A 25,731-nucleotide genomic window follows, 5' to 3' on the forward strand; every position below is an offset into this window, starting at 1 on the left:
ATTTAAAATGTGTTCTGGCTCTCACTGTTAAGCAGAGCTTAGAAGGGACTGCCTGTCATGTGAAAAAAGGCATTCATCAATTGCCTCTTTTTGGGCAGAGATGTCAGGAAAGATGCTCTCTCCTTGGGCTCTGATATTCTTGCAGGTGGGATATTTCTTTTTACTGCTTTGGTAATCTTTCTCCAGATTTGTGCCTTGCAATTTTTTTTTTATTGATGGTGCAGTATCATCCATTTGCCATTAGTATTGCCTGAAAGTCCAACAAAGTGAGACCGACCTGAAAAAGTGCTGCAAAATTTGGTAATAAATGTACAACACCTGTTACATTTCAAGTATGATTTAAGACTGAATTGGAGGCTGGTACATTCTCCTCCATGAAAAACCTTCTCTTTTAGAAAATTTGTGGCTCTCTTTCATAACAAGTACTTAGGTCTGCAACTTGATTAGAGGAATGTTAATGAATTATTCATATGATGTTTAGTTGATTAAACTTTATACTGAATCAACTAAAACAGTTTCCAACTTGTGACAGATGCATAAATCTAAAAACACCCTTTCCCATGCCAGTTCCTTTTGAGTGTGTTGGAATACAGCTTCCATACCCAGCTAGCTTCGCTATCTCATGCTAGCAGACTGGATAAGACAAGTATAAAACAATATTTTTGAAGCAAGAAATAACACATAGGTGTGGCAGAGCAGATATCTTGAAAGAAATTCCTCTAATGTGGAAAAAATGAAGTATTAACTATCTGCTAACATATTATTCAAATTTGTCATGATGTTTATGTTTTGATTGTGTGCTCTCTGTATTATGGAGATGTTTTAATTTTGTAATATTGATGTTTTAGACTGTACACCATTTGGCAGGTTTTTAATTTTTATTTTATTTTGATTTCTTTGTAAAGCACTGTGCAAATCCTACAGCGCTCGATAAATAAATGTTAATAATAACAAAAATAAAAATAATACTTTAAAAATGTTTTACTAAATTAATCTGACTGAATAATAAATTGAATTTTGTGACCACACTGCTGTGAGGAATAGTAACAGCAGTCAATAGTGGGGTCAAAACCAGCCCTCATTTGCCATCATTTTTTGTTCAGTTGCCAACAATAGAGGGACAAACCTAGATGTTTAGTTATCAGTTGCATATTATAATACTTAATGGTTGCTATACATTTATGTTAATGTATTTGTTTTGGATACTATCAGTTTTTATTAGTTTGCCTTGAGCATGTGAAAAGGAGAGGCTAATAGATAAGTTAACTAGAGATAAAATCTTTGTACATGTTACAGGTGTTCTGGCTACCATTTCACATTCACATAATTCTGAAAGTGGGCTGAAAAGGCAGGTTACATGACTGTGGTGTGAATCTGAGTGCATAGTGAAATGTCACTGCACCTGTGTCCCATTATTTTCAGTATGAGCTAGTGCTGGTGAGTCATTTGCTTTCTGGAAAATATAGCTGGGATTGGCTGGAAAGAAAATGTAGATTGGAATGCATAGGGCAGTGGAAGAAAAATGTGTGTTCATTTCTTGCCAAGTCCAGCATCCAAAAGCAAAGAACCTTCTGGAACCATCACAATTTCTCCTATATGTGAGGTTTCAATTTTCTTGATTAATAGTCAAGCTGTAAAATCTTGAAAGTATCTGGAAGACCTGCTGGTGAAGATTCCTCCAGGATATTTTTTGAGGCGTTTGTACTGAAAAACATACCTTCAGAAAACAGCAACACAAGACAAGGTAAACTGAACAAAAATGTGCAGGGTAATCAAAGCTGAAGATGACTCTTTACATGCTGACCTGAGTATTGGTCTGAAGAGAGGATGGCAACAGTCCTTCATCTGAAGGTGAAGCATATGTTTGGCTGACCCACATTTCTTTGGCTGACCCAGTTTATTTTGCCTTTGGCAATGTTAGAGGGAATTCTGAATGAGCAATGCATTACAGGTGCCCCTTGCAGTGCCTTCAGTGAGAGGCACCACATTTGACTCTCGGCTTCACACATTCACAATTGTCTTGAAATTGGAAGAGTTATTTAGACCCATAGGATGCTTTCTTACACAGAATTTGATCATTAGTTCATGTAGCTCAGTATTGTCTATGGCAGTAGCAGGCCACATTCAGGTTTGCTAGATCGACTATAGAGTTTATCACACGGAGGAGATTGCAAGTTTATCCCACGAATATCCTGGAAAAATCACATAATTACGTGAAACGATTTCACACAAAGTCGCATAAAAGCTGCCATTAAAGTGGTCACAAAGAAGCATTAATGCACATCTTTTTACTTTCCGGATTTCAGTAACAATGCATTTCTGATATTACTTTATTTGTGCAATTGCGTGTGATAATCATTTGCGCAATTGCTTGACGTTTTTGCTTTATTTGTGGGATGATTTAAATGCGCTTCAATTTCTCTTTAATGCCAAAATTAGCCTCAGTATGATAAACTCCCATGTTTGATTGTTTATTTTGTTTACAAGAACCTTAATATCCATTAGGTGCAAAACAAGGTTAGAGTAAGTGTGTGTATGTGTGAGAGAGTGTGTATGTGAAAGACATGCATATAGAATTTTGGAACAGGATATCTCTGAGCACATGTTTAGTCCATGAATTTGTTTTAGTAAAAAAACTGAAGTTACAGTCCTTTTTAAAAAATGTGTGTCTTAACAGCAGCTTGGATCCAGTCATGTCCCGGTGTGGAAGGGGCTTGCAGGTTGGTAGAATGAAACATTCCATGTCAGTTTTATGATTCCTTAGAAGTTTCAAAAATCCACCAAACAATGATACCTTTATTGGGACAACCAAAATGCACAATTACATGTTGCAAGCTTTTGAAGCTCCACTGGCTTCTTCATCAGGCAAGGTGTTAAAAACCAGATAGGAGAAAAAAAAATGAAGATGTTAGTCATGGGCCTGCATGTTGCTGTTTTTTGTTCGCAGTTCAGATGGTATGGAGAGGTATTATTTGCAGGCTGGAACCAATTCCTTCCGGCTATGTGGTCACTGGGAGATTCTCAAATTTAACATCCATTTTCAAAACAAAAAAGATGCTTCTTTGCAATCTAACATGTCTCTATCCTTTATGAGGCCCAGGCCCAGGCCTCTTTTATTAGGTAGAGGACACTGAATTTATCTAGACGTCTTCATGCTTGCATCAGGAAAACTTTAGGTGATGTTGAGGTAAAACATGCCAATCCAGTCCCAATTTTAGGGGAAAAAAATTGTTTTCCCTTTGTTGGAGGTGTAGGAAAAGGTTTGTTAGTTTTGAGTTATTCCAGATAACTTTCTTAAGACTGTTGCTGTTTGCTGGTGCTCAGTGTGTCCTATTGAAGGACATCCCAGTGAACCATGACTTTTGATAGTGTTTCAGAGACTCTGAATTCTTTTGGATATGTGGCTGGCATGTTGTGACAGCAACTAGTCTATACGAAAATAAAGGCTGTGACAGCTGCTTTCTGTTAAGCACCTTACCAGAACACGAAAGTAGACTTTTCCAAGACAAAAGTCACCTGTGTTGATGACTGCCATAGCTACTGGGTCTGCAAGCCTGTGCAAGTTCAAACACTAGCGTTGTATTCTTCCCTTTGGGTGTGGAGATTTAATAGACGCCCATGCAGGGCTGCACCTGAAGCAAGAGAAATAGCCAGCTTTTTGATTTGGCTATTTTTCAGAGACAGAAGGGAATGTCATGTCTTTGAGAATCTTACCAGTTTCCAGAAGTGACATGCTAAAAATACAAGTGGAGGAGCTTGCACTGAACATTTCATGAGTAAGTGAAGCTAGGCAGATGTACTGGTGTGTGTGTGTGTGTGTATGTATGTGCCTTCAAGTCACCTGTTGACTTATGGTGATCCCATGAATATCATAGTATTTTCATAGCAAGGAATACTGAAGAGGTGGTTTTACCAGTTCCTTCCCCTCTAATATAACCTGCTATAGGAACTGGTGTTCGTTGGCGGTCTCTCATCCATATATTAACCAGTCCTGACCTTGCTTAGCCCCCAAAATCTGACAGGATCTGGTGCATTGATACCGTGAAGTATATCAGAGTGGTTCTTCAACTCCCTTGTCATTGGCCATGTTGTATAGGGCTGGTGACATGTAGTCCAAAACATCTGGGGCTCCCAAAATTAGATCTTGGGTGGGAATAAGTTTTTTAATCAACTGCAACAATCTATATATTTTTTAAATTTTCTAGATATGTAAGAGTGGAGGAAAAGAGAAAGACGCTTATATTGACAGGGCTTATGTGTATTGTGCACAGGTATCTTAGAATCATTACTGTAAGGAAGTGCCATCTTGGAGATTGACCATGTTAGAGGCTTGCTGACCTAGGTAGCCAGTATGTAATACATGTGTGCAGTGAGTGGGTACCTTTTTGGACTACAACTCCTCCAACCCCTTATTGGCCCTGGTGTTTGGAGGAATCAGGGATTTCCAATTAAAGAAGTAACTTTTTTGACCTTTCAGAAAAAGCAATCTTGAAAGGTTTCTCCTGCCACTGCAGGGGGAGCGGGAGGGGGGGGAGGAGGACATATATATGTATAAGGAAATGTATATGGTGGAAGAAAGGAATATCAGGGTTAGGGGTCAGTGACAGCTTAGTTTTACCTTCCGTGCCAAAACACTGTTCGAGACTCTAAATCAGGTACGCAGTTAAATATGCACCACTACCCATATTGAGTTACCAGGTGGCAGCTGATGCAAGTGACAGAGTTTTTCTGTTAATCTGCACATAGAAGACTGATATTTTCATTCCCTTCTCCAAGCGACCTTTGACTGGACACTCAAATTCCTCCTTGCACCAGAGATCACTTGTGGGAGGGGGTCAGAAATATCAGTCTGCTGCACCTTGAACAACTTTTACCATCCCTAGGCATTCCCTACATTTTTGAATATATAGAGTGAATGTGAATCAGTTATCAATGCATAACACTAGATTTTACATTTGTAACTGTGATCATAAATCACATCTACCCACTATTTTAAAAACTGCTTTTGTGTACTCAAACATTTCTAGCCCATCCTATATCATAGCATCTCAGAGCATACCTGTACAATAAAATCAGTTAAACTAATTTAAACAATGTGAAACAGTGAAAAGTAATTTCGGCAGGCTGAAAGCATCTTACGTAATCTGACAAGTTAGAACAAGACAGTTAAAATCAGTTGAAACCATTTAAAACAATTTGAAACTATAAGTCATGCACAGATTTGGATAAAACCAATTAGGCTCCAAAGGCTTTAATAAAAAGCCATGTTTTTATTTAGTGCAAGAATGACACCAGTATTGGCGTCAGTCCCGGGGAGAGTATTTCACAACTGGGATACCACAGCTAACGCTATCTATATCTAGGGCTTTTGCTTGTTCCAAAGTTCAGCTCAAACCAGAACTGGATCTTGTAAGATGTAAAGGAATGTTATGTAGTCCCTGGGAGTTGGTTTCCCTCACTACCTACTAACCACAGTCTATACTGTACTCTCATTCCCTTCTCTACCCACTCACCCATCCACTTATTTATGTACCATCTACATAATATGTATCTTGCTTTCCAAAATAATGTTTATGGAGGCTGCCAGTATACAGTGAGAGGAATGTGAGGGGTGGGACTTTCTAATTATACTTGAACTACCCCTTCCTTTTCTACACACTTGCTTTAAAGAACTTGTTATTGGGAGAAGGTATAATGTGTGTGTGAGGTGGGAGGTGAGAAGCAGAGAGCATAGACTAACCGTGTATCCTTTCAGTAGCAAGATTTGTTCCCCAGATATAAGAACTTTTTTTTAAAAAATGATATTTATTGAGTTTTTTACAGAATATAAAAATTTTCGTAAGACCGTATAACATAGTAGCTCATTGTCTACAAAGGAGATAGTTTAAAAAAAATTAAAATAAAAGCAAAATACTTTTGTGTATCTTTGTGTACCATTACGGTTCTCCTTAATACTATAACTTCTTGTATCAATGTAGAAAAGAAGTAAAATTCTACTAGTCATGTGTAATTTCCTACCCTTATAGTCCTGTCCTGTCAACATTATTTTTTAAATTATTTTCCCTTACAATAAAGATCTCATATTGCTTAATAGCTGTTATTCTTATTTCTCAACTAATACCACATTTTCCCCATTGTTCCCCATTTTTTCTCATACTCTTGCTCTATTTTTCCTGCAGCATACGTTGTCAATTTATCCATTATTTTCAACTCATATATGAACTTTTGTACTCTTCCCACTTTGCCTCTAACAGCTATTTGGAATAAGTAAGACCCTGTAGCCAGCATCCTACTTTGTTCTTTGTGTCAGTCAGATGGAATACAGGCAAGACAAGATCAAGTTCTAAGACCACTGAATACAGGTATACTTCAGTTAACAAACTGAGCATTAATTCTGTAACAGAAAATTTGGTACGGGGTGAAAATAGCATGACAGAAATAGGGGTAGGTTCCTACCCACAAAAAAAGAAGAGCAGTTGAACATGGTTCAATGAACTTTTTATCAAAAACTAATAATATGCAGGTCAGGTAAGCCTTGCATAAGTAAACAAAAACATTTTGAACTTTAAGACAACTTGAGAGTTCCATTTTGATGGCTACACTTATAAATCTGTGTTTCTTTAACATGCTGGGGGGAACTGGTAAACAAAACTGGTTTGCTTTCCCCTTTTCTCTCTGTTTTATTGTTCATGCATGCTTAGTAAGGAATTCTGAAGGCAGCTGCTGTTCCCCTTGCTTGTTGTAGGCAGGCAAACAGCTGCAGTAGGTTTGGCTAGAGACAGAATTCCATTCTTTCCCAGCTCAAGCTTTATTGTAGTGCTTACTCCAGATATACTACTGGAACGCAACACCAAAACTGTTTTTCCAGCCCTTCTTCAACATCATCTTAATGCCGATGCTGTTTTTAAAAAACTTATCTCCTAAACAGGGGGTAAAGAGGAAAACTGGGGCTGGCTGGTTGTAAAAATATTATGTAAAAAGGAGCTGCTTTGTTAGAGGTTCTGTTAACAGTTTGTATGTTTACATGTGAGGAAATGCTTTCTCTTTCTGATGAACTCTTTGGGTCCTTATCACCTTAGAGTTGACCCTCCATATTTGCAGACGCTAGGGCATAGGACCCCTGTGAAAGTGGGAAAACCATGAATATTTGTAGGCCCCCCAAACCTTAACTTAGGGGCAAAACAGACCACCCCGAAGAAGTGGCTTCTGGCCTTCCCTTTGAGCAGCCGCATCCAGTATTTTCCCAGCGCAAAAAGAAGCAGCAGAAAGCCACTCCTTTTTGTGCCAGAAAAAGGCTATTTTGCTGCTGTGGCAGCGGGTTTTCCACGTTTTGACACTATGCGGCGTCTAAATGCCACACCATCACACAACCGCCTGCCTTGTGGTCAGGCAGGCAGCATGACGGTATTTTGGGGTTTTTGTACAAATGCCACACCCCCAGGAAACCAGCGTATTTTGTCGGTGTGTTTAGCCCCTATGTCTATATTCCTGTCTCTGTGAGCTAAGGAACTCGAGTGAAGTGCTATTTCTGTCATGCCATTGTGGAGCATACTAGACCTTGTAGTCCTTGATGTGGCTGGAGAGGAAGAAAGTGGCCATGGCATGGTGAGGGGAAGCAGGGATACTCAGTATTATTTTATGCATTTATGACTAATGTAAACTTTTAAAAGTTTTCTTTATATTTTCCAGTCTACGCATGTCATCTGCAATTTTCCACAGCAGGCCACAAAACTCCCCCCAAAATCCCATTTAATTATTGATGGCAAACTCATGAATAATCAAATCAATCAAAGTTAAACCTGCGAAAGTCAAGGTTTGACTATATACTGTTATAGTACAGTGGACCCTTACCTTACACGGGGGATCCGTTCTGGACCACCACCACCCGCGTAAAGCAAATACCATGTATGCTCGAGCCCTATTGAAAACAATGGGGCTCATGCATGTGGCAGCCATTGCTTCTTCCGTCACATGGCTTTCAGCATAATCCGAAAGCCACGTATAGCGCACCCACGTATGATGTGGGCGCACTGTACTACAGTTTTACTGTGGAATTCTGGGGTTAATACTATAGTAAGGACCAAGCACCCTTTGGCTAAAAATTCTAAATACCCCTTCCTGAACTGCAAATCCCAGGATTCAATAGAATGTTGCCATGGCATTTAAAGTGAAATAGTGCTATAACAGTGTATTCATTGCCAGTGCAACCCATTTCTGGTGGATCATGCACTGTTTCCAGAGGGCCCCAAACTGAGTTGTGCTTTGAATAAGTAAGACCCCAAAGAAAAGTTTATAATGAACACAGTGACTCTTGTTTTTCTCTTTGTTTTCTGGTTGTATTTGCACCAGACCTATGGAATTGTCTCATTCATTTTTTTGTTTTGTTTTAAAGTTCATGTCGTAACTTTTGTGTGTCAGTCATTATATCATTTTCTGGATCCAGCAGATCTTGAACCAGCTTTGCATGGTGCTGTTAGTTGACTCATTTGGGCTATCAGCCTCCCACTTTGAGTCCCAAGCAAAGAGTATGCTAACAAAGATACATGTGAAAGTTTAATCCATCATTTCTACCACATCTCTGCTGCATGTACATCAGTGTAAGGAAGCTGAGAGAGGTAGTTATTATACCATGGGACTTCTATTCTGTGAAGGTCTGTATTATTTCTTTTACATGCCTTTTCGCCCTTGGTGAAGATGATTATTTATTATTTACTAAACACCTCTCAGTAATCCTTACAAATGCCTTCTAAAATTGGCCAAAACCTTGAAAGTTGGTGAGGATGAGACTGAAAGTGGAGCTGTACATCATTTTTACAAATGGGTGCATCCAAATCTATTATTATGGGAGTTCAGTGGGCAATTTTAGAGGGTGCTTAGTGGAAGAAAGTACCCTTGGTTCTTCCTGTACTACCCATTTCCCCCCTGGAAAAGGTCCTACTTCTTAACCAGATTTATTCCTAGTTTGCAGACTTGTGCTTCATTGAATTATGAATAGGGAGTGTCTGACAATGGGTAGCTGGTTTAAAAACCTAAACATCAGCTATTGCAAGCCTGACATTACAGAAAGAAAAATGTCACATTATTATTGTCACAGGTCCACAACTTTGCCTCTAGGGTAGATGTGGGGAATTTGTAGCCCTCCAGGTGTTGTTGAACTACATTTTTCATCATCTTTAACTACTATCTATAGCTTAAGGGAGTTAGAGGCCAGCAGCATCTGGGAAAATCTGTGTTTCCCAGCTGTTTACATCATTTTTTGTACTTATGACAAAGTATTTAAGAATAAATACTTTCAAGTTGAATATGTTGTCAGTGGAGGTTGTTGTTGTTCTGTTTGTTGTTAATTGCTTTCAAGTTGATTTTGGCTTAATTCAATCCTATGAATGGGAGAAGCCACCTTGTTATCAACAACCTGGCTCAAGTCTTCCAAACTTAGGACCGTGGCTTCCTTGATTTAGTATATCCACTAGTAATATGATATTCCTTTTTTTTCCTACTGCCTTCTACCTTACCAGCTATTACTGTCTTTTCTTGTGAGTCATGTCTTTTCCTGATATGTACAACAGTTTAAGTTTAGTCATCTTGGCTTCTAGGGAGAATTCAAGCTTGATTTGCTCTTGGGCCCATTTCTTTGTCTTTCTGGCAGTCCATGGTATCCAGAGAACTCATAGCTGCCTTTCCAAATCTGGTCTTTCTTGACTGTAATCTCAGTTTTGATTAATGACTGAGCCAAGGTATCGAAAATATGACTATTTCAAAGTCTTTATTACTATTTTTAAGTTATGTAAATCATCTGTATTCATTATTTTTGTTTTCTTAAGATTCAGCTGTAAGCTAGCACTTGCATTTTCTTTCTTTACTTTCTTCAGTAGTCATTCCAAATCTTTGTTATTTTCTGCTAGTAGTATAGGGTCATCTGTACATCTTAAATTGTGGATTTTCCATCCTCCAATTTTCATTTCTCCTTTCTCCAAGTCTAATTCTACTTTGCATATGATATGTTCAGCATACAAGTTAAACAGATAGGATAAAATACAGCCTTGCCTGACCCCACTACAAATTGAGATGACATATACATGTTTAAATATGCTCCCCCAAGATTTGTGTAGAAGGAGGTGTCCCTTGTTTGGGAAAAGTCTATTCTCTTGCTTCTATGGGCTTTGTTGAGAAAAGTGGCTATTTCTACACGAGCCTGCCTTTCCCAACTGAAGCAAGATGAATGCACTGTAACATGTCTACCTGAGCAGGACTCACCAGTTGATCTGTTGCCATGAGGATGATGAATTTATTTGAATTTTACTATTGCTTTTGCTGCTGCTGCTCTGAATTGAATGGGAATTTTATTCCATCCCGACTCAAAATTGCCATGCTCCAGTTTTAATGTCCAGGGACCATCAATCAGATTTTCCCCTTGTAGTCCTTGAGCTCCAGTCTGTGAGTATACTGGTTTATAGGGCTGTAGTGGGTAAGTGCACAGGCAGTGGGAACCTTTTTACTTCCCAGTGTCCGTCTGGCAGACTGTACCAGTGAGCTTCAGCATGCCCAAAGTGATCTCATGTTAATTCCAGCTGCCTTTTTGCTGTTTTTGTTTCTTTTTTGGTATTTTGGTCAGGTTTGGGGGCTTTGCAAAGTTAGAGGAAGAGAAATAATAATTTCTTAGGAAGTTTTGTCCCTATTTGGGAGAAAGAATTGCCTGAAAAATCAGCCACCAAAATAATAATTAAAAAAAAAACCCCACATATCTTTTTGTTTGTGGGGCTGGGGGCTGGACAGGTCTTCTGGGGTGTTCCTAGGGACTCACTTAGGTATCCAAAGTGTTTCATGCAGCCCATGGACCATACTTTGCCCACCTTTTTATCAGGTTTGATTTCTACCTGCTCCCATTCCTGCTTCCTAAGGGTCTTCCTGCTTCCTAAGGTCATGGTTTTGTTACAAAAAACAACTCCTTTGTGTCAGCAACTGAAACAGTGAAGACTGCTCATAGCTGCCTGTTGGCCAGCTCATCTGTGTGGGCTGCACACTTTTTAAAAGAAGCATATTTACTATTGAATCATCATTTATTTCTTTTGTTCTTTGAGGTTGACTGTCTTCACCAGTGGTGACATTTGACCCTTGAACATTTCCCTTGATCTGCGATTACGCCATTATGTGGAGTGATGAGAATCTGGGGATATTCAATTGTGTTCCCATTTAATGATAGTTTTATTCATAGTTTCTCCTCCATGTCCACTAGCGAGTACCCCCTTGCTTCTTCCAGGGATCGCAACAGCTGTTCCATAATCACTTGATGCCAGCCAGTTACTTTGGGGAGTGTCCGTGCTGTTGTTTCACTAATCTAGGCTGTGCAGAAGAGTTGAGGAAGAGAGTGACTCCCAGGTGCTCAGAATGTTTTGCGGGAGACTTATTTATAGTTATTCTTTCTGTGTGCAAGGAAGAACCACATAAAACTCTGGGAGGAAGTCATCCCTAGCTACACATGGAAGCATAAGAGTCTGACAGAGTGAAAAAGGGCATTGCGTGTTAACAAAATGGTGGATATGTCCATGTGGGCTGTATCTGGACAGCAAGCACTGAGCTTTGATCAGGCCTAGGATGCCTGTAGAAACAAGATAAGAAGTTCTCCACTGGCTGGAAGGCTTCTACTGTCTCTGATGTCCTTAACATTCAGCCAAGGCTGCATTAACCAGGGAGGATCTTTACACAGTTCCTGAGAACCAGTTCCATTTTAAATTCCCCATCTCAGTTTCCCTGTATCCAAGTCTCTAGTGTCTTTTTCCACTTAAATCACTGTTGGAGAGAAAGGACTGTTGATGTGAGAGTTTCTGCATTTATTTCATGCAGTTTCTGGGTGCTCCATTTTATTTATTTGCTGGTGGCAGAGATTTGTCTTTGTATGGTCCAAAACACACTGCACAAATAATCCTGTTTAACACCACTTTAACTGCCATTGCTCAGTGCTAGGGCATCCTGTGAAATGTAGTTTATTGTGGTACCAGAGCAGTCTGACAGAGAAGGCTAAATGTCTCACAAAACTATAGTTCCTAGGATTCCCTAGCACTGAGCCAGGGCAGGTAAAGCAGTCTGAAACTGGATTATTTCTGCTGTGTGTTTTGGACCTATGAGTGGTTTTGCAGCACTTGCCTAGCCTTGTGGTGACAGGATAATTTCCGTGTTGTGGGTTTTTTGACATTGACAGCTGTTGCTAGCACTGACTTTGGAACCATCTCGAAAGGGCAGCAGCAAAGATGTTGGTGCCAGTCGGTATCGTATAGGAAACCCCACCAACGTGCTAGTCCCCACCCCAACCCCCACCCTGCATTTGCTTTATCTTAAGGATGGGTAGTTCACAAAGATATTCTTGCAGCAGAATGAAATTCTGAAGCAACTCTGGGCTTGGGAAGGCACTTGGAATCAGCTGTTCAAAGGATGGGAGGATGTCACATAGCCTTGTCATCATACAGGGTGTGGAGTGAACAGAAGTCTGTGAACCTGCCCTATTGGGTTCAAGCCTCATCTCTGCCACCTCCGTCTGTTACTGCTGTGGTTAGGTTGCATCACTGTCTCATCCCGTTTGTCTGTTTGCAAAACGAAGGCAACATTGGCCACGTGTCCTGCCTTATTATTCTTCTCAGTAATATTCTTCTGACGGTTGAGGCTGAACAAAAGGAGACCATGAGGGGGGTGGTATTTCACACACAATCTAACATTCTAATCCATCTTCTATCCAATCAAGTATGAACTACCAAACAGTTGGATTCTGGGCCTAAAGCTCACTGGTTGTGTACAGTGAGCACGTTTACTATTAGCCAGATTTCTTTTGTCATGTTCCCAACTAATCCTGTACTTCTGCTATCTCTGGGTTTCTCTAACTTGTGTCCACCATTCTATTTATATCTTCTAGACATACGATACAAGAAGTCTGGGAAGTTCGAATAGGGATATGCAAATATTGGAAATCTTTATAAGTGGAGAGTAATAGATTCTAGCATGCAAACTTCTAGTAAATTAGAGTGTTTCATGGCCAGTCTAACTCAAGTTAGCATGCTCCATATGTTTTGAACTGCAGCAGCTATCGAAGTTGTATATGTGCCTATGAAAATTTGTTTGCATGGAGATACTTTTGTAGCTATATTAAAAGAGACAACAAGGTCTAAAGATGAGAATAATGGGCTTGATATTAAGACATACTGACTCCCTACAAAATTGGCCTTGCTATTTTCACCCTGTGTTGCAATTATTTTATGGTGCCATTATTGATTTGCAGAGTATTATGGGAGATCCAGATGTTGTCCTCTCCCATTTATAACCCTCTCATGTTTCCCCACTGCTTCTTCCATCTTTTTGATTCCCCACAGAAAATCTGTTCAGGTGTGAAAGATGGAGTAGATGCACTATTTCTTTTGGTAGTGCTAGGTAGAGCTGCCCATCTTGTACACCAGGTTTTATCAGGGTGTACATTTACTTGAATTACGGGAGTAGAAGTGGGTGAATCATAAAAGGCACAGGCTGGGAAGTAATAGACTCCTTTTTGCTTCTTAGCATTGATAGAAGAATAGTTTAACAAAAGTTTATTTAGGGATAATTCACAAATGAAGTTCAGAATTTTTAAAAGATGTTTGCCTAAAATAAAATGTGTGAACAGGACACATATATAAAATGTGTGAACAAGACACTGAGCTAAAGACTATATTGTTTAGAGAAGCATTCCCAGAGGATAGCCCCTCTCTGACCCAGGAAGCCTCCTTTTAACCCTTAATTAAGAAGCCAAGCACTTCCTCCAGTCCATCTGCCTTGGTCCAGGCCTCGGAGGTGGAGAACTGCTGGACCTGATCCCATTCCCCACCACCACTCCCTTCTCCTTTTGTGTCGTGTCTTCTTAGATTGTAAGCCTGAGGGCAGGGAACTGTCTAACTAAAAGATTGTATGTACAGCGCTGTGTAAATTGACAGCGCTTTATAAATAAAAGTTAATAATAATAATAATAATAATATATGTATTATACTGGTTCACTTGTCACACACTGAGGTTGGCTGCAGTTGCCTGTCAGATGCCTCTGAGTTTTAAACTATATAGTATATGAAAAGGCATTTAAATTAACTTTTGGGAGTGAGGGCAGAAATGAATCTTGTGACTTCTTAAAGATTAATGAATTTGGAAAGTTTTGGTACTAAACATAACTGTTTCCTGCCTCTTTTCTGATGGATGTTCTGCCGTTGGCTTTTCCTGCAGGTTGGCATCTGGTTATGCTTCGCCTTCCAATGGAAGAGTTGGATCACACTGTAAATTGGATTTGATTGAAGATCAACAAAGCCTTGATTTTTTGAATGACAAATCTTTGATATCCAGTTGGAAGGCAGTATGCTGTGTTAGGGCTGTAGTAAATGTATCTTGACTGCCTGCCATGCACCCCACAGGGAGTGTAGACACCAACTTTTCACGTTCTGCTTTACAAACTCTCTCTCGTAGCCACTGCCGGAACATAAAGCAAAAGATCTCTCAGTGGGAGGGGCGGACAAAAGGGGGCTGCCAGGAGGAAAGGCCAAAACCCAAAGACTTTGGGGTCAAGTATGGCCATGACAGCAGAAAGAAGCCAACAGAGCTCCGACACAGCAGCGATGAAAGAGGACTAGCAAATGTTCAGAGTCTCGGCTTAGATTTCCGGGAAAATTCTCATCTCTGTTCTGTAACGGAGGAAGAAGATGAGAGGCTTCAAGAGGGTTCAGAGAGCCCTAGGGTTGGGCAGCTCTACAATGGCTTTTCTTCTGATGGAGAGGCCAGTCAGGACTGGCAAGGGGAAAGATTGCCACCAGGGAATTTCTATACCTCAAGAGACCTGTGGAAACAGATAGAAGCTTATCCATCTATAGCTTTGGACTTGAAAAGGAATTGGGAAAGCTGTAGCTCAACAGAGAAAACACTGACTGTGACTCCAACAAAGAGCTCAGAGAACATATACTGTGATGTTGAGGGCCGGGATGAGCAGCCAGCCATCAACCCGGTACCCAAACCACGAAGGACTTTCCGTTATCATTCTGAGAAGGACCATAAGGATGGCTGTGATGGAGGACACATTGAGAGGAAGCTCCCTGAACACCAGTGTAATGGTGGTTGCCCTCCAGCAACTTCCCATGATCCTGAGCAGAGAGTGGTCAGCCGAGGAATCCGAGGAAGATCCAAGAGGTGGGTTATCAGTTTATTTTTATTTATTAAATTAATATCTTCCCTTTCTACCAGAAGTGATGCTTAATGCACTAATTTGATTTTTATTCCTCTTTGTGTGTACCATATATACTCATTTACAAATCAACCTCAAAGGCAGGTTTAGGGGCTGAAATTTTGGATTTTGATATGACTGTGAATAAGTTGAGGGTAAAACTTAGGGCATATGACAAAAAATGTAAAGGATGAAGCAAAGGAAAACAATGGCAAATAACTTTAAAAATTCAAGCAGACATAACTGTTTGTTTTCCCACTAAGGACTTGAAGGATGAGGAGATAACTGCAGTAAATGGTGGCTGTGCAATGTCTGTGGGAGGTGACTAGGCATGGGCTAGGGTAAGAAAAAGATCTCTGAGTCTGAGTAGAGAGCTTAGACGATGGACTAAAGTGAGAGCTTAGTCCATCCTGGGAGAACCTAAAAGAAATACCAACCCTTTCACTGCTCTCTTGCCACTCCTTTGAGTGGAAGCACCAAAGCCACCACTGCCACTGTTTCCCCATCCAGGCATTCAAATAGACCAGACATGGTGCCATGGTGGAGAAGGTGGATGGCAGGAGGGTCAGTCCTTCTTTTAGGTTCTTTTGAGATGGACTAAGGTCTCACCTCTCACCACTCTACTCAGAGAAGAGGATAGTTTCTTTCTTTCTTTCGATAAGAGTCAAGGAGCAGTGCTTATATTGACCCGTGGATAAGTCAACACAGGCTTTTGGGCTCCAGTTTTGACTAAAATTTCTAGACTTATAGACTTGCATATAGAGTATGCAAAGGGATCTTGTAGAACATTTGAGACTAACTGAAAGAGAGAAGTTTGTAGCATGAGCTTGCTTAGACTTGAGCCTACTTCCTCTGATGCATGAGGTAGAGTGGGAAAACCAGGGACAGACCTATATAGCAGTTGGTGTGTGGGGATGTCTATAGGTATGCAAAACTATATAGATCTGTCACTGAACTTTTCACTCTACCTCGTGCATCAGAGGAAGTAGGCTGGAGTCTAAGCAAGCTCATGCTTCCTACCTCTCTCTTTCAGTTAGTCTAAAAGGTGCTACATGATCCCTTTGCATATTGATTTTCCAGACTAATGCAGATATGTCTATGAATGAATATATACAGTCAGTCCTTGTAATAAAGTTTGTATTTCATGGCAACCTGCTATGCTCATATTCTTGAACAGCACAGGTTATTCCCATGTTAAGGAGCAGTCAGGTATGCCCTTGCTTTATTATGCCCACACAGTCTTCCAGCGGAATATCTGTAATGTTTTGCACAGTGAGCCCCTTTTTCTTACTTAGAACAAGGTTTCAGTTCATTCATTTATTTTTGTCCGTGAGACATACGAAGAAAAAATAATAACTTAAGAGCAATAATATTTCTTTCCCCACCTCTCACTGACATGTTGTGTAGCATCAAAAGTAATCTATTTGCATTTTGTTCTTCATTCAGGACTGTTAACATTAAAATTAAATTTAGCACCTGAAAAGCAGAAGTTTCCGTTTATTATAAATTAATTATTTAATAAAAATAGTATCTTAAGTTTGTAACATCTGGACAGTACTTCAACAGCTGTGTTTAAAAGGCAAGCACATTTTTTTTCCAGAAAACAAATTTGTTGTAAGTGCAAAATGGAGCTTTTAATGCACTAGTTGGGTTACTCTAGTGCAGAATTTTGATTTCTTTCAAAATTCAATGTATACACATATTTATTGATGAGTGTACCTGGCTGTCCAGTCTTATTGACCTTTGGAATTGCTTGCCATAGGTGTCCTAGTGACCCTCTTGTGATGTACAGTTCTTGGAAATCTGGAAGCTATGGGTGGGAGGTATAATAGCTTTTTTGGGAAAATAAAAAAATGTTGTATGAACATCCTTTACAGATTTTTTTTTTAGTATTAATAAAATTTATTCGGTCTTTGACCAGTATAAAAACAAAACCACACAAATAGCGTATCAGTATAACAATAAGAGATTAAAATGTAAACTAATAGTAGACTATATATGTACAGTATCCAAACAAATCTTTCTACACGGTAATAAAATGTCCATTTGTCAGTTGAGGGTGCAATTTACAAACAGTGTAACAAAATTTAGCCACCTTATGGGATACTGTAGGATCATTGTTATCCAATAGGAGGTGTAAATAAAGAGTCAGTTTTACCTGGGAATTTACTCAGTAGTGGGCTAATCAGTTGGTGACAAATGTCCCTAAAGAATTGACAGTAAAGGAGAACATGCTCATTGGTTTCAACAGCGCCCGAGCCACATGGGCAAAAACAAAATTGAAAAGGTTTTTTTAAAATCTACCTTCCAACATGGTTGTGGGCAACACATTGAAACGTGCCAAAGTTAGAGCCCTTCTAAACTTCGGGAGAGTAACATGGAATAGATATGGAGCTGGGGAGGGGACCAAGATTTGAAAACTGAACAAGACATATTTTGAAAGGGAAGCGGAATCCATGTATCTTTCTGCTTCTATAATTTTTTGTTTAATAATAGATTTAGCTCTATCGGTGTCAAGCTTTAGAATTTCATTTTTATTGAGACCTAGCTCATTTAGTTTCTTATGAATAGAAGTTTCCCAAGAGGATTTAAAAGAGTCCAGAAAAATTTAAACTCACTTTGTTACTTTAGGGATATAAAATGACATTTTGATTGGCATAAAATTATTATGCTTGTTATATGAAAATAATCGTTTGTTTAAACGGGAACTGCAAATTGAGTTTCCTTTTTAAACTTTGTTGTTGTGTTTGTTGTAACAAAGTCCTGAACTATAAAGTTCTATAGGGATCTTTGATTTTGCCAGTTCATTAAGAGCAAGTAAAAAGCAATAAAGACAGAAGAAACCTTTATTATTAATAAAACAGTGAACATTATTTTTTCTGAGGCATGCATCTCCTGTCTTGGCAAGGGATAGGTTATGCAACAAGTGAATATTTTAGGCCAGTTACCAAGGGCAAGCCAGTGTTTGTCAAAGGATATTATCAACTTTGACTTCTCAGTGTGAAGATCTCCAAATTTTGATTTGGAAATCCTGTTTAACCTTAGATAAACATAGAACTGAGTGGCTTGAATACTTTATGTTGTCATTGTAATTAAATGGAAAACAAAAGAAACTCTTGAACCACAGAGATGTTACTTTCCAGCTGTTCCTAATGCAAAACACATGATGTGGGTAGCTAGAGCTAATTCTATGCAGATGGATTTAAGTGTGTGTACCTCTCCATTGGATTATGGATTTTGGCATTTCATTGTGAAAATGAAAGCAAATTGAATTCTCCTCTCTTTCTTCCACATGAATTTGTTCATAGTGTAGAAAAGCCTTTTTCTATCTGGTGCCTTCACATGTATTGGACAGTAACCTCTATCATGCCTACCCAGCATGGTTATCTGGAAATCACCAGGCTAGAGAAAGCTGATATAGGATCTAAAGTCTCTGTTTATTCTTTCCATTGATGTATGTGCATGTGTATGAATAGCAGTGAAAGATTCTGAACAAAAATGACCCTTCTCTCTTTGCTTTGGTATTATACATCTTAGTTTTCTCTAAAAGTGTACAGTGGGCCTATGGTTCCAGAATCTCCTGTGGATACAAAATCCGTGGATGTTCAAGTCCCATTAAATACAATGAACAGTAAAATGATGTCCTATAAATAAAATCAAGATTTTACTTTTTGGGATGTATATATTTTGGGCTATTTTAAGCCATGGATGCTTGAATCCACGGATAAAGAATCTGTGGATATGGAGGCCCAACTATATAATATCACCTTTGCTAAAATGTCTAGAAAAACTATTTTGTGCTAAAAAAAAAATCCTGTGAACATAAAATAGTTAGCTCTAGGCAGTGCAATAAAACTTTAACAGATGATAAGAGGTGAATAGGCTGTGCTACATTGTTGCATGAGAAGCTTATGAGATGATAAGATAGTTCCTTGCTTTGTTTACAGAAAGTCATTTGAGTTTGAGGACATTCAAGGTTATCGCAACCGGCTAGCAGCCATGGAGTACCAAAAACTCCACGAGGAACTGAATGGCACCACAAACGTCCGCCTCTATTGCACACAGTCAGAGGACAACCTCTATGAGGACATTATTGGTATGTTTGTAAGTTATTTGGACGAAAGACATTGAAACAAACTGGAGAAAGATTTTCTGCCACTTTACTGGCACTGTGGGCTGCCAATGATATGTCCCTAGTGATGGAATATTTTTCTCTTCTGGAAAGCAGTGGATGGAGGAGAAGGGGTGGAGATTTGTGCTGTACCTTGTTCCTTTGCTTTCTCTGGCTGTGATTTGCATGTAAAACAGTACATCAGGATTCCTTGTTTATCTTGCTTTTCTGCCAACAAACTACAGTGGACCCTTGTTATACGCTGGGGTTTGGTTCCAAGATCTCCCGTGTATAACAAAATCCGTGTATGCTCAAGTCCCATTACATATAATGACATAGCAAAATGGTGTCCCTTATAAAAAATGGAAAATCAAGGTAAATTTATACTTTTTTTGAACATTTTCAAACCGTGTATGCTTAAATCCGTGTATAAAAAATCCGTGTATAAGAAGGGCTGGCTGTACTTGCTTCTACAAACTTTGTTGTGCTTCAGATCAACAAACCATGTTACCCAGTTCAGATGTAACATAAAAGTCTCAATTTCTGGTTTATTTATCTGTTCATATAAGCAAGAAGAGACTGGAGTAGAGCAGAATGAACATACTACAGTGTACTAGCACGTAAACTAGACTTGGAGCATGTGGTGGCTTCCCAACTCCACGATTTTTGCATGGGTCAGATTATCTAGATCCTTTTCAGTCTGACTTCAGGTCTGGTTATGGAGAGAGACAGCTTTGGTCGCCTTGGTGGATGACCTACACAAGGAACTGGAAAGGGAGAATGTGTCCCTATTGGTTCTGCTGGGCCTCTCAGTAGCTTTCAATACCATTGACCGTGGTATCCCTCTGGGCTAACTCTGGGAACGGGACTTGGGGGCATTGTTATGCAATAGTTCCAGTCTTTCATGGTGGGGTGATCTCAGAAGGTTCTGCTGGAGGATTTCTGTTTTACTCCCTGGCTTTTGATCAGTGGGAACCCTCAGGGTTCTGTTTGTCCCCCATGTTATTTAACATGTACATGAAACCACTGAGAGAGGTCATCTGACATTTTGGGGCGCGGTGTCAGCAATACACTGAGGATATCCAACTCTCTCACTCCTTCCCATTTGATTCCAAGAAAGCTGTCTTGGTATTGAACCATTGTCTGCTGTCAGTAATGGACTGGATGAGGGCAAACAAATTGAAACTTAATATAGACAAGACAGAGGTGCCCCTGGTTAGTTGAAAGGCAGATCAGGGAATATGGACTGTCTTTACTGAATGGGGTTACAATCCCCCCGAAGTCTCAGGCTGGCAGCTTTGGTGTTCCCCTGGATTATATCCCTACATGCCTTGATTATATCCCATTTGGACTATTGTAATTTATTTTACATGGGGATGCATTTAGAAACTATTCTGAAACTTCAGTGGATCCAGAATGCTGCAGCCAGCATGCTGACCATAGCTAGTTATAGGGAGCATATAACTCCCTTGTTAAAATAACTTCACTGGCTACTGGTTTGATTCTGGGCACAATTCAAAGTGCTGGTTATGATCTATAAAGGCCTATATGACTTAGGTCCAGTCTGTTTGAAAGACTGTATCTCCCCGTATGCCAGAACTTTAAAGATCTTCAGGAGAAGGATTTCCTGCCACCATCACTAGCTAATTTGGTGAAGACACAAGAGCGAGCCTTCTCAGTGGCTTCTCCCACCCTTTGGAACTCCCTTCCATAAGAGACTAGTCTATCTCCCTCCCTGCTCTCCTTTCATCAGCAGGCAAAAACTTCTCTTCAAGCAGGCTTTTAATATGTAATTGAGCCCAGAAAGGCTTCTTATTGGGCTGTTTGCTTTTGTATGTTTTTAGTGGTTTTATATGTTTAACTTTTTATATTAATGTGAAGTTTTAAAACTGTTTTTAAAATTGTACTGTTTTTAAGTATCTTTTGTGAGCCACCTTGGGTCCAATTTAGGAGAAAGGTGGCATACAGGATGGATGGATGGATGGATGGATGGATGGGTGGGTGGGCGGGTGGGCGGACGGACGGACGGATGGACGGACAGCATGGAGCCCATTTGTAGTAAACCAGGATAAGCCAGAAATCCTGGTTTATTATTATGTGTAAGTATCAACTCTCCTAGCCTCCCTCCTCTTTTTCTCTTGCTGGCAATAGTTGATGTAAATTGCAGGTCCACTTTGTTATTTCTCTTTCTCTTTTTGGCCAGAAGGTGTGGTAGAGTTGATGTACTTTCCCTCCACCCCTCACTTTCAAGAGGTTTATTTTTCCTAGATCCTGCTAAGGAGAACTTGTATGAGGATATTAAAGTGAAGCCTCTTTGGAGGATCCCTTCTGCTTGGAAGCTGCCTCCATCCCGTAATACTTTCAACCCGCCCAAGGTAAATGCACATTTTAAACAATTTTTTTTGCTTGGCACCATCACCTAATTGCAGCCCTGGTGGTTGCAACACTTTGTAAGTGTTTACCATTACTTGGGATTTTCTGGGGGAAGAACCAGCATATGTGTGAATCTGCCCTTAGAGAGCAGGTGCCACTTTAGCTGTCCTCCAGAGATCAAAGAGAAGGGGGAAAGGAAGAGCAAAGTTGTTCATGTATGGTGAAAGAAAAGTTACTTTTCTGCTTATACAGCTCCAGTAGCTATGCTGGCTGCAGGAATTTGGGAATTATAGTCCCGCCCCCTCACAAATGGTTTTTCCAAAGAATGCTGGTGAAATGTCAGGAGGAAACTCTGCTAGAACATGGCCACATAGCCTGAAAAACCCACAAAAAAACTGTGGATGCCAGCCATGAAAGCCTTCGGTTTTTCCAAACTCTACTCATCCTAAAGTGGAAGAAGGCAAGTGGATGGGCAGTTGTGCAAGGTCGAGAGGCTGTGTGCATCCCATTTTTCAGGGAATAAGTACTCTAAAGGCACCAGATCCTGACTGATATCGGAAGCTAAGCAGAGTTAACCCTGGTTAATATTTTGATGGGGGACAATCAGTGAATATCAGGTGCTATAGGCTATATTTTATAGGAAGGAAGTGGCAAAACAAATTTTGAGTATTCCCTACCTAAGAAAACTCTATGGGCCCATTCCCACTGTGTTTTAAACCGGATCGTTCCCACTTGGGAATCGATTTGGAATCGATTCCTAAGGGGGAGCATAGTTTCCCCCAATTTAACCCGCATCTAAAAGGAGCTGGGTTTTCCCTCTCCTTTTTGGGCTGAATCGATTTATTTGACAATAAATCGATTCAGCCCAGTGGGAACCCAGTGCAGATTCGATTCCACCCTGGCAGCCCCTCTCCGCCCTGGCCATGCCTCCCTTCCTCCCTCTATCCTCCCTTCCTTCCTCTCCTCCTCCTACCCTCCTTCCCTCTTTACCTTCTGCCTGGGGACCCCAGCGGTGGCGATGGCGATGAGGACTGTCAGGGCTTGCCGTTGGCCCTCTCCTCCTCCTCCTCACCGCCTGGCCTCCCTGTCCTTCTCAGCCCTGGTAAGAAGGAGGCTGGGGCAGAAGGAGAGAGGCAGCAGGCCTGGAGGCGTTTGGAGGACGGGGGCAGGTTCCTTCTCCACCGCTTGCCTCCATCCTTCCCGCAGCAGTGGTAGAGAAGGCTGCTGGCCGGGGCTGCTTGGACATGCCTCCGCCCAGCGTGCCTCTGCCTTCCAATAATGTCCAGGACGGAGGCACATCCAAGGAGCCCAAGGCGCTGCTGCCTCCGTCCTCCACACTGCCGGGGCTCCTTGGACGTGCCTCCGTCCTGGACGTCATTGGAGGATGGAGCATGCTGGACGGAGGCATGTCCAAGGAGCCCCGGCCGGCAGCCTTCTCCGCCACCGCCACGGAAAGGACGGAGGCAAGTGACAGATAAGGAACCTGCCCCTGTCTTCCAATGTCCTCCAGGCCTGCTGCCTCTCTCATTCCGCCCCGGCCTCCTTCTTACCGGGGCTGAGAAGGAGAGGGAGGCCAGGCAGAGAGGAGGAGGAGAGGGCCAACGGTGAGCCCTGACAGCCCTCGCTGCCACCGCCGGGGCCCCCAGGCAGAAGGGAAGGAGGAGGAGAGGGAGGGAGGGAGGGAGGGAGGGAGGGAGGGAGGTATGGGTGGGAGGACAGAGGGAGGCATGGCAGGAGAGGCTGGGGAAACCTCTCCTGCAATATCAAAAGAAGCCTGTCAAAATAGGCATTTTGATTCCTGAAAGGAATCCTGAAACCGACGCGAACATAGTGGAAACCACAGTGTTTACTGAACTGATTTCAGGATTCAGTTCAGGAATCGAATCTACAGGTAAGTGGGGATGGGCGCAGTGGTTAAATGCCTGTACTGCAGCCACTCACTCAAAACCACAAGGTTGCGAGTTCAAGACCAGCAAAAGGGCTCAAGCTTGACTCAGGCTTGCATCCTTCTGAGGTCGCTAAAATGAGTACCCAGATTGTTGGGGGCAAATTAGCTTACAGTCATAAACCGCTTAAACACTGCTTAGGTGGTATGAAGCGGTATATAAATGAAGCTTGTTTGTGTTTGTATAAAATCCATGGGGTTACCATAAATTGACAGGTGACTTGAAAGCACATACACACTCATACTCAAGTCCTTATGGGCTACATTTTTTTATTAAAATGAAGTGACTAAAAGCTCACTTTGGGTTGTGGGCAGGGAATCTGTTTTGACAAACAAAGGTCTGCCAGCCACCAAATAGCCTTAACATTTAATCCCTTGGAGGCTTCTGAGTTGCATTTCTCCGGTGGAGGGAGGTTGGCTGGGAGCAATTGGTGGCCACAGTGGGGGCAGGTTATGTGATGGACCAGATTATTTTAACACCTGGTAGGCTGTGAAATGATAGTGGTGATGCAGATGATGGGGATTAATGTGCAGCCCACAGGGTGTACCCCTGTGAGATAGTGAGAGAGAGAAAGAGAAAACCAACTTTCACTGACTTGCTTATAAATTGGCTCTCATAAAGAAATTGATTTTAAAAGAGAGAGGAATCCCCACAAGAAGTTTTCTATGTTTATGCTGTTTTCCTCAACCTAACCCAGGAATTATTTCCACCCTCTGTTTTGATTCTTCCATATTATCCCTAACATAAAAATCAAGCATTCATTTGGCAAAACCCTCTTTTACAAATGTTGTTTGCATGTCTTCATCAAGTTTCCTAGTGAAGCCTTTGCTTATTCTCACTTTTCTCCACCCTCACTGCCCAATCCCCCTCTCTTTTTGCAGCTCCCCCCTAAACCACACTTTCTTCATCGCAAAACCTTGGAGCTGAAGACCACACGGATCTGCCTGCGTGGGAAGCTGGCAAAGGACACGACTCTCCCTGTTACACTGACTGAATGGAAGTTCTTCAAAGCGGGTGAGGCTGGAAGCAGGAAAAGGAAGAATCTTCCCCGGGTAAGACAACATATTAATATTTTCGTTGCTGGGCAAATGCATTTCTCTCTCCTCTCCCCATCCCTCTACAAATGTCACAAGCACCTTCTAGAGTGTTCTTGTCACACAGCTGGTAGAAAGAAATACAACTCCTGCTCACTTTCCTACTCCGAGTAGTTTGTGTGATTTTGGGCTATAATTCCCAAAAGCAGCAGTATATGAGAAAAGTTCTCTTTTTTGACTACAACTTCTAGAATCTTGGTTCTGGAACTTGTAGTCCAAAAAAGGGATCTTTCATACACTTTGTTCCAGAGACTGGAATCCAGCAGATGTATACTTTCCAACAATACCTTTCTGTTTCATAATCCTTTTGTTTTTATTTATCACACTTGTAACATGTATCTAAATCTCAAAGCTTGGAGAAGTGTCTGTCCTCCATTTGGCACACATATTAACCTTATTTTTTCTTGTGGGCTACTAAACTATTTTTTGTTTTTACTGTTTGGTAGGTTAGTTTGCAAGGGTGCCAGTAGTCAGAGATCATCCAGTGAGCTCTATGACCGAGTAGGGATTTGACCCTAGATTTGTTTCGGTGGAATCTTGCACACTGTCATTTCCACTGTGTATGGCCTTGTTTTGTTTTCTTCTTTGAAAGCTGTGCTTCTTTCCCTACTAAACTGATATATTTTTGAAGGAGTGTGGTGTGTGCTATGCGCTGGAACGGGCCTGTAAAATGAGTCAGAGCTTTAATTCCACAGTGTTCAGGAACTGTAAACTAATTCCAGGTTACCTAATCCATGTAAAGAGATTAAAAGTGTTTTTGTTTTTTGTTTATTGAGGACAAGATCATGTTCTTGGAATTTTGGCAGAGGAAATGTTCCTTCAGTGTATTGGATTAGAACATCTGGAACTGAGTTTGGCAGGGATTAAATTCATCCCTTTGTTGAGTTGGGCGCTGCTGTCCTGTTGTGTGTATCAAACAGGCACAAGCAATGTGGGGCAAGGTATAGTTCATACACATTTAACCGGTGTGTGTATTGGAAGTTGTTTGTTTTA

General features: G+C 40.9%; 1 protein-coding gene across 2 annotated transcripts in view; it reads left to right on the forward strand.

The window, feature by feature from the left end:
* The window catches only part of DENND2C (DENN domain containing 2C), a 77,030-nt gene that overhangs the window by 23,411 nt on the left and 27,888 nt on the right, over positions 1-25,731 (forward strand). The window contains exons 1-5 of one of the 2 annotated variants that reach the window (XM_089514360.1): positions 6,310-6,362; positions 14,230-15,180; positions 19,162-19,310; positions 21,594-21,700; positions 24,526-24,696. In XM_089514360.1, coding sequence (XP_089370486.1) covers positions 14,402-15,180; positions 19,162-19,310; positions 21,594-21,700; positions 24,526-24,696 — 1,206 coding nt within the window. In that variant the 5' untranslated portion in view covers positions 6,310-6,362; positions 14,230-14,401. Of the gene's footprint in view, positions 1-6,309; positions 6,363-14,229; positions 15,181-19,161; positions 19,311-21,593; positions 21,701-24,525; positions 24,697-25,731 lie in introns of those variants that run through there. The other variant, XM_089514359.1, reaches the window with a different exon arrangement.

Source organism: Sceloporus occidentalis, unplaced genomic scaffold (genome assembly GCF_023333645.1).
Source record: "Sceloporus occidentalis isolate IW3139 unplaced genomic scaffold, rSceOcc1.0.p SCAF_3, whole genome shotgun sequence".
NCBI classification, from domain to species: domain Eukaryota; kingdom Metazoa; phylum Chordata; class Lepidosauria; order Squamata; family Phrynosomatidae; genus Sceloporus; species Sceloporus occidentalis.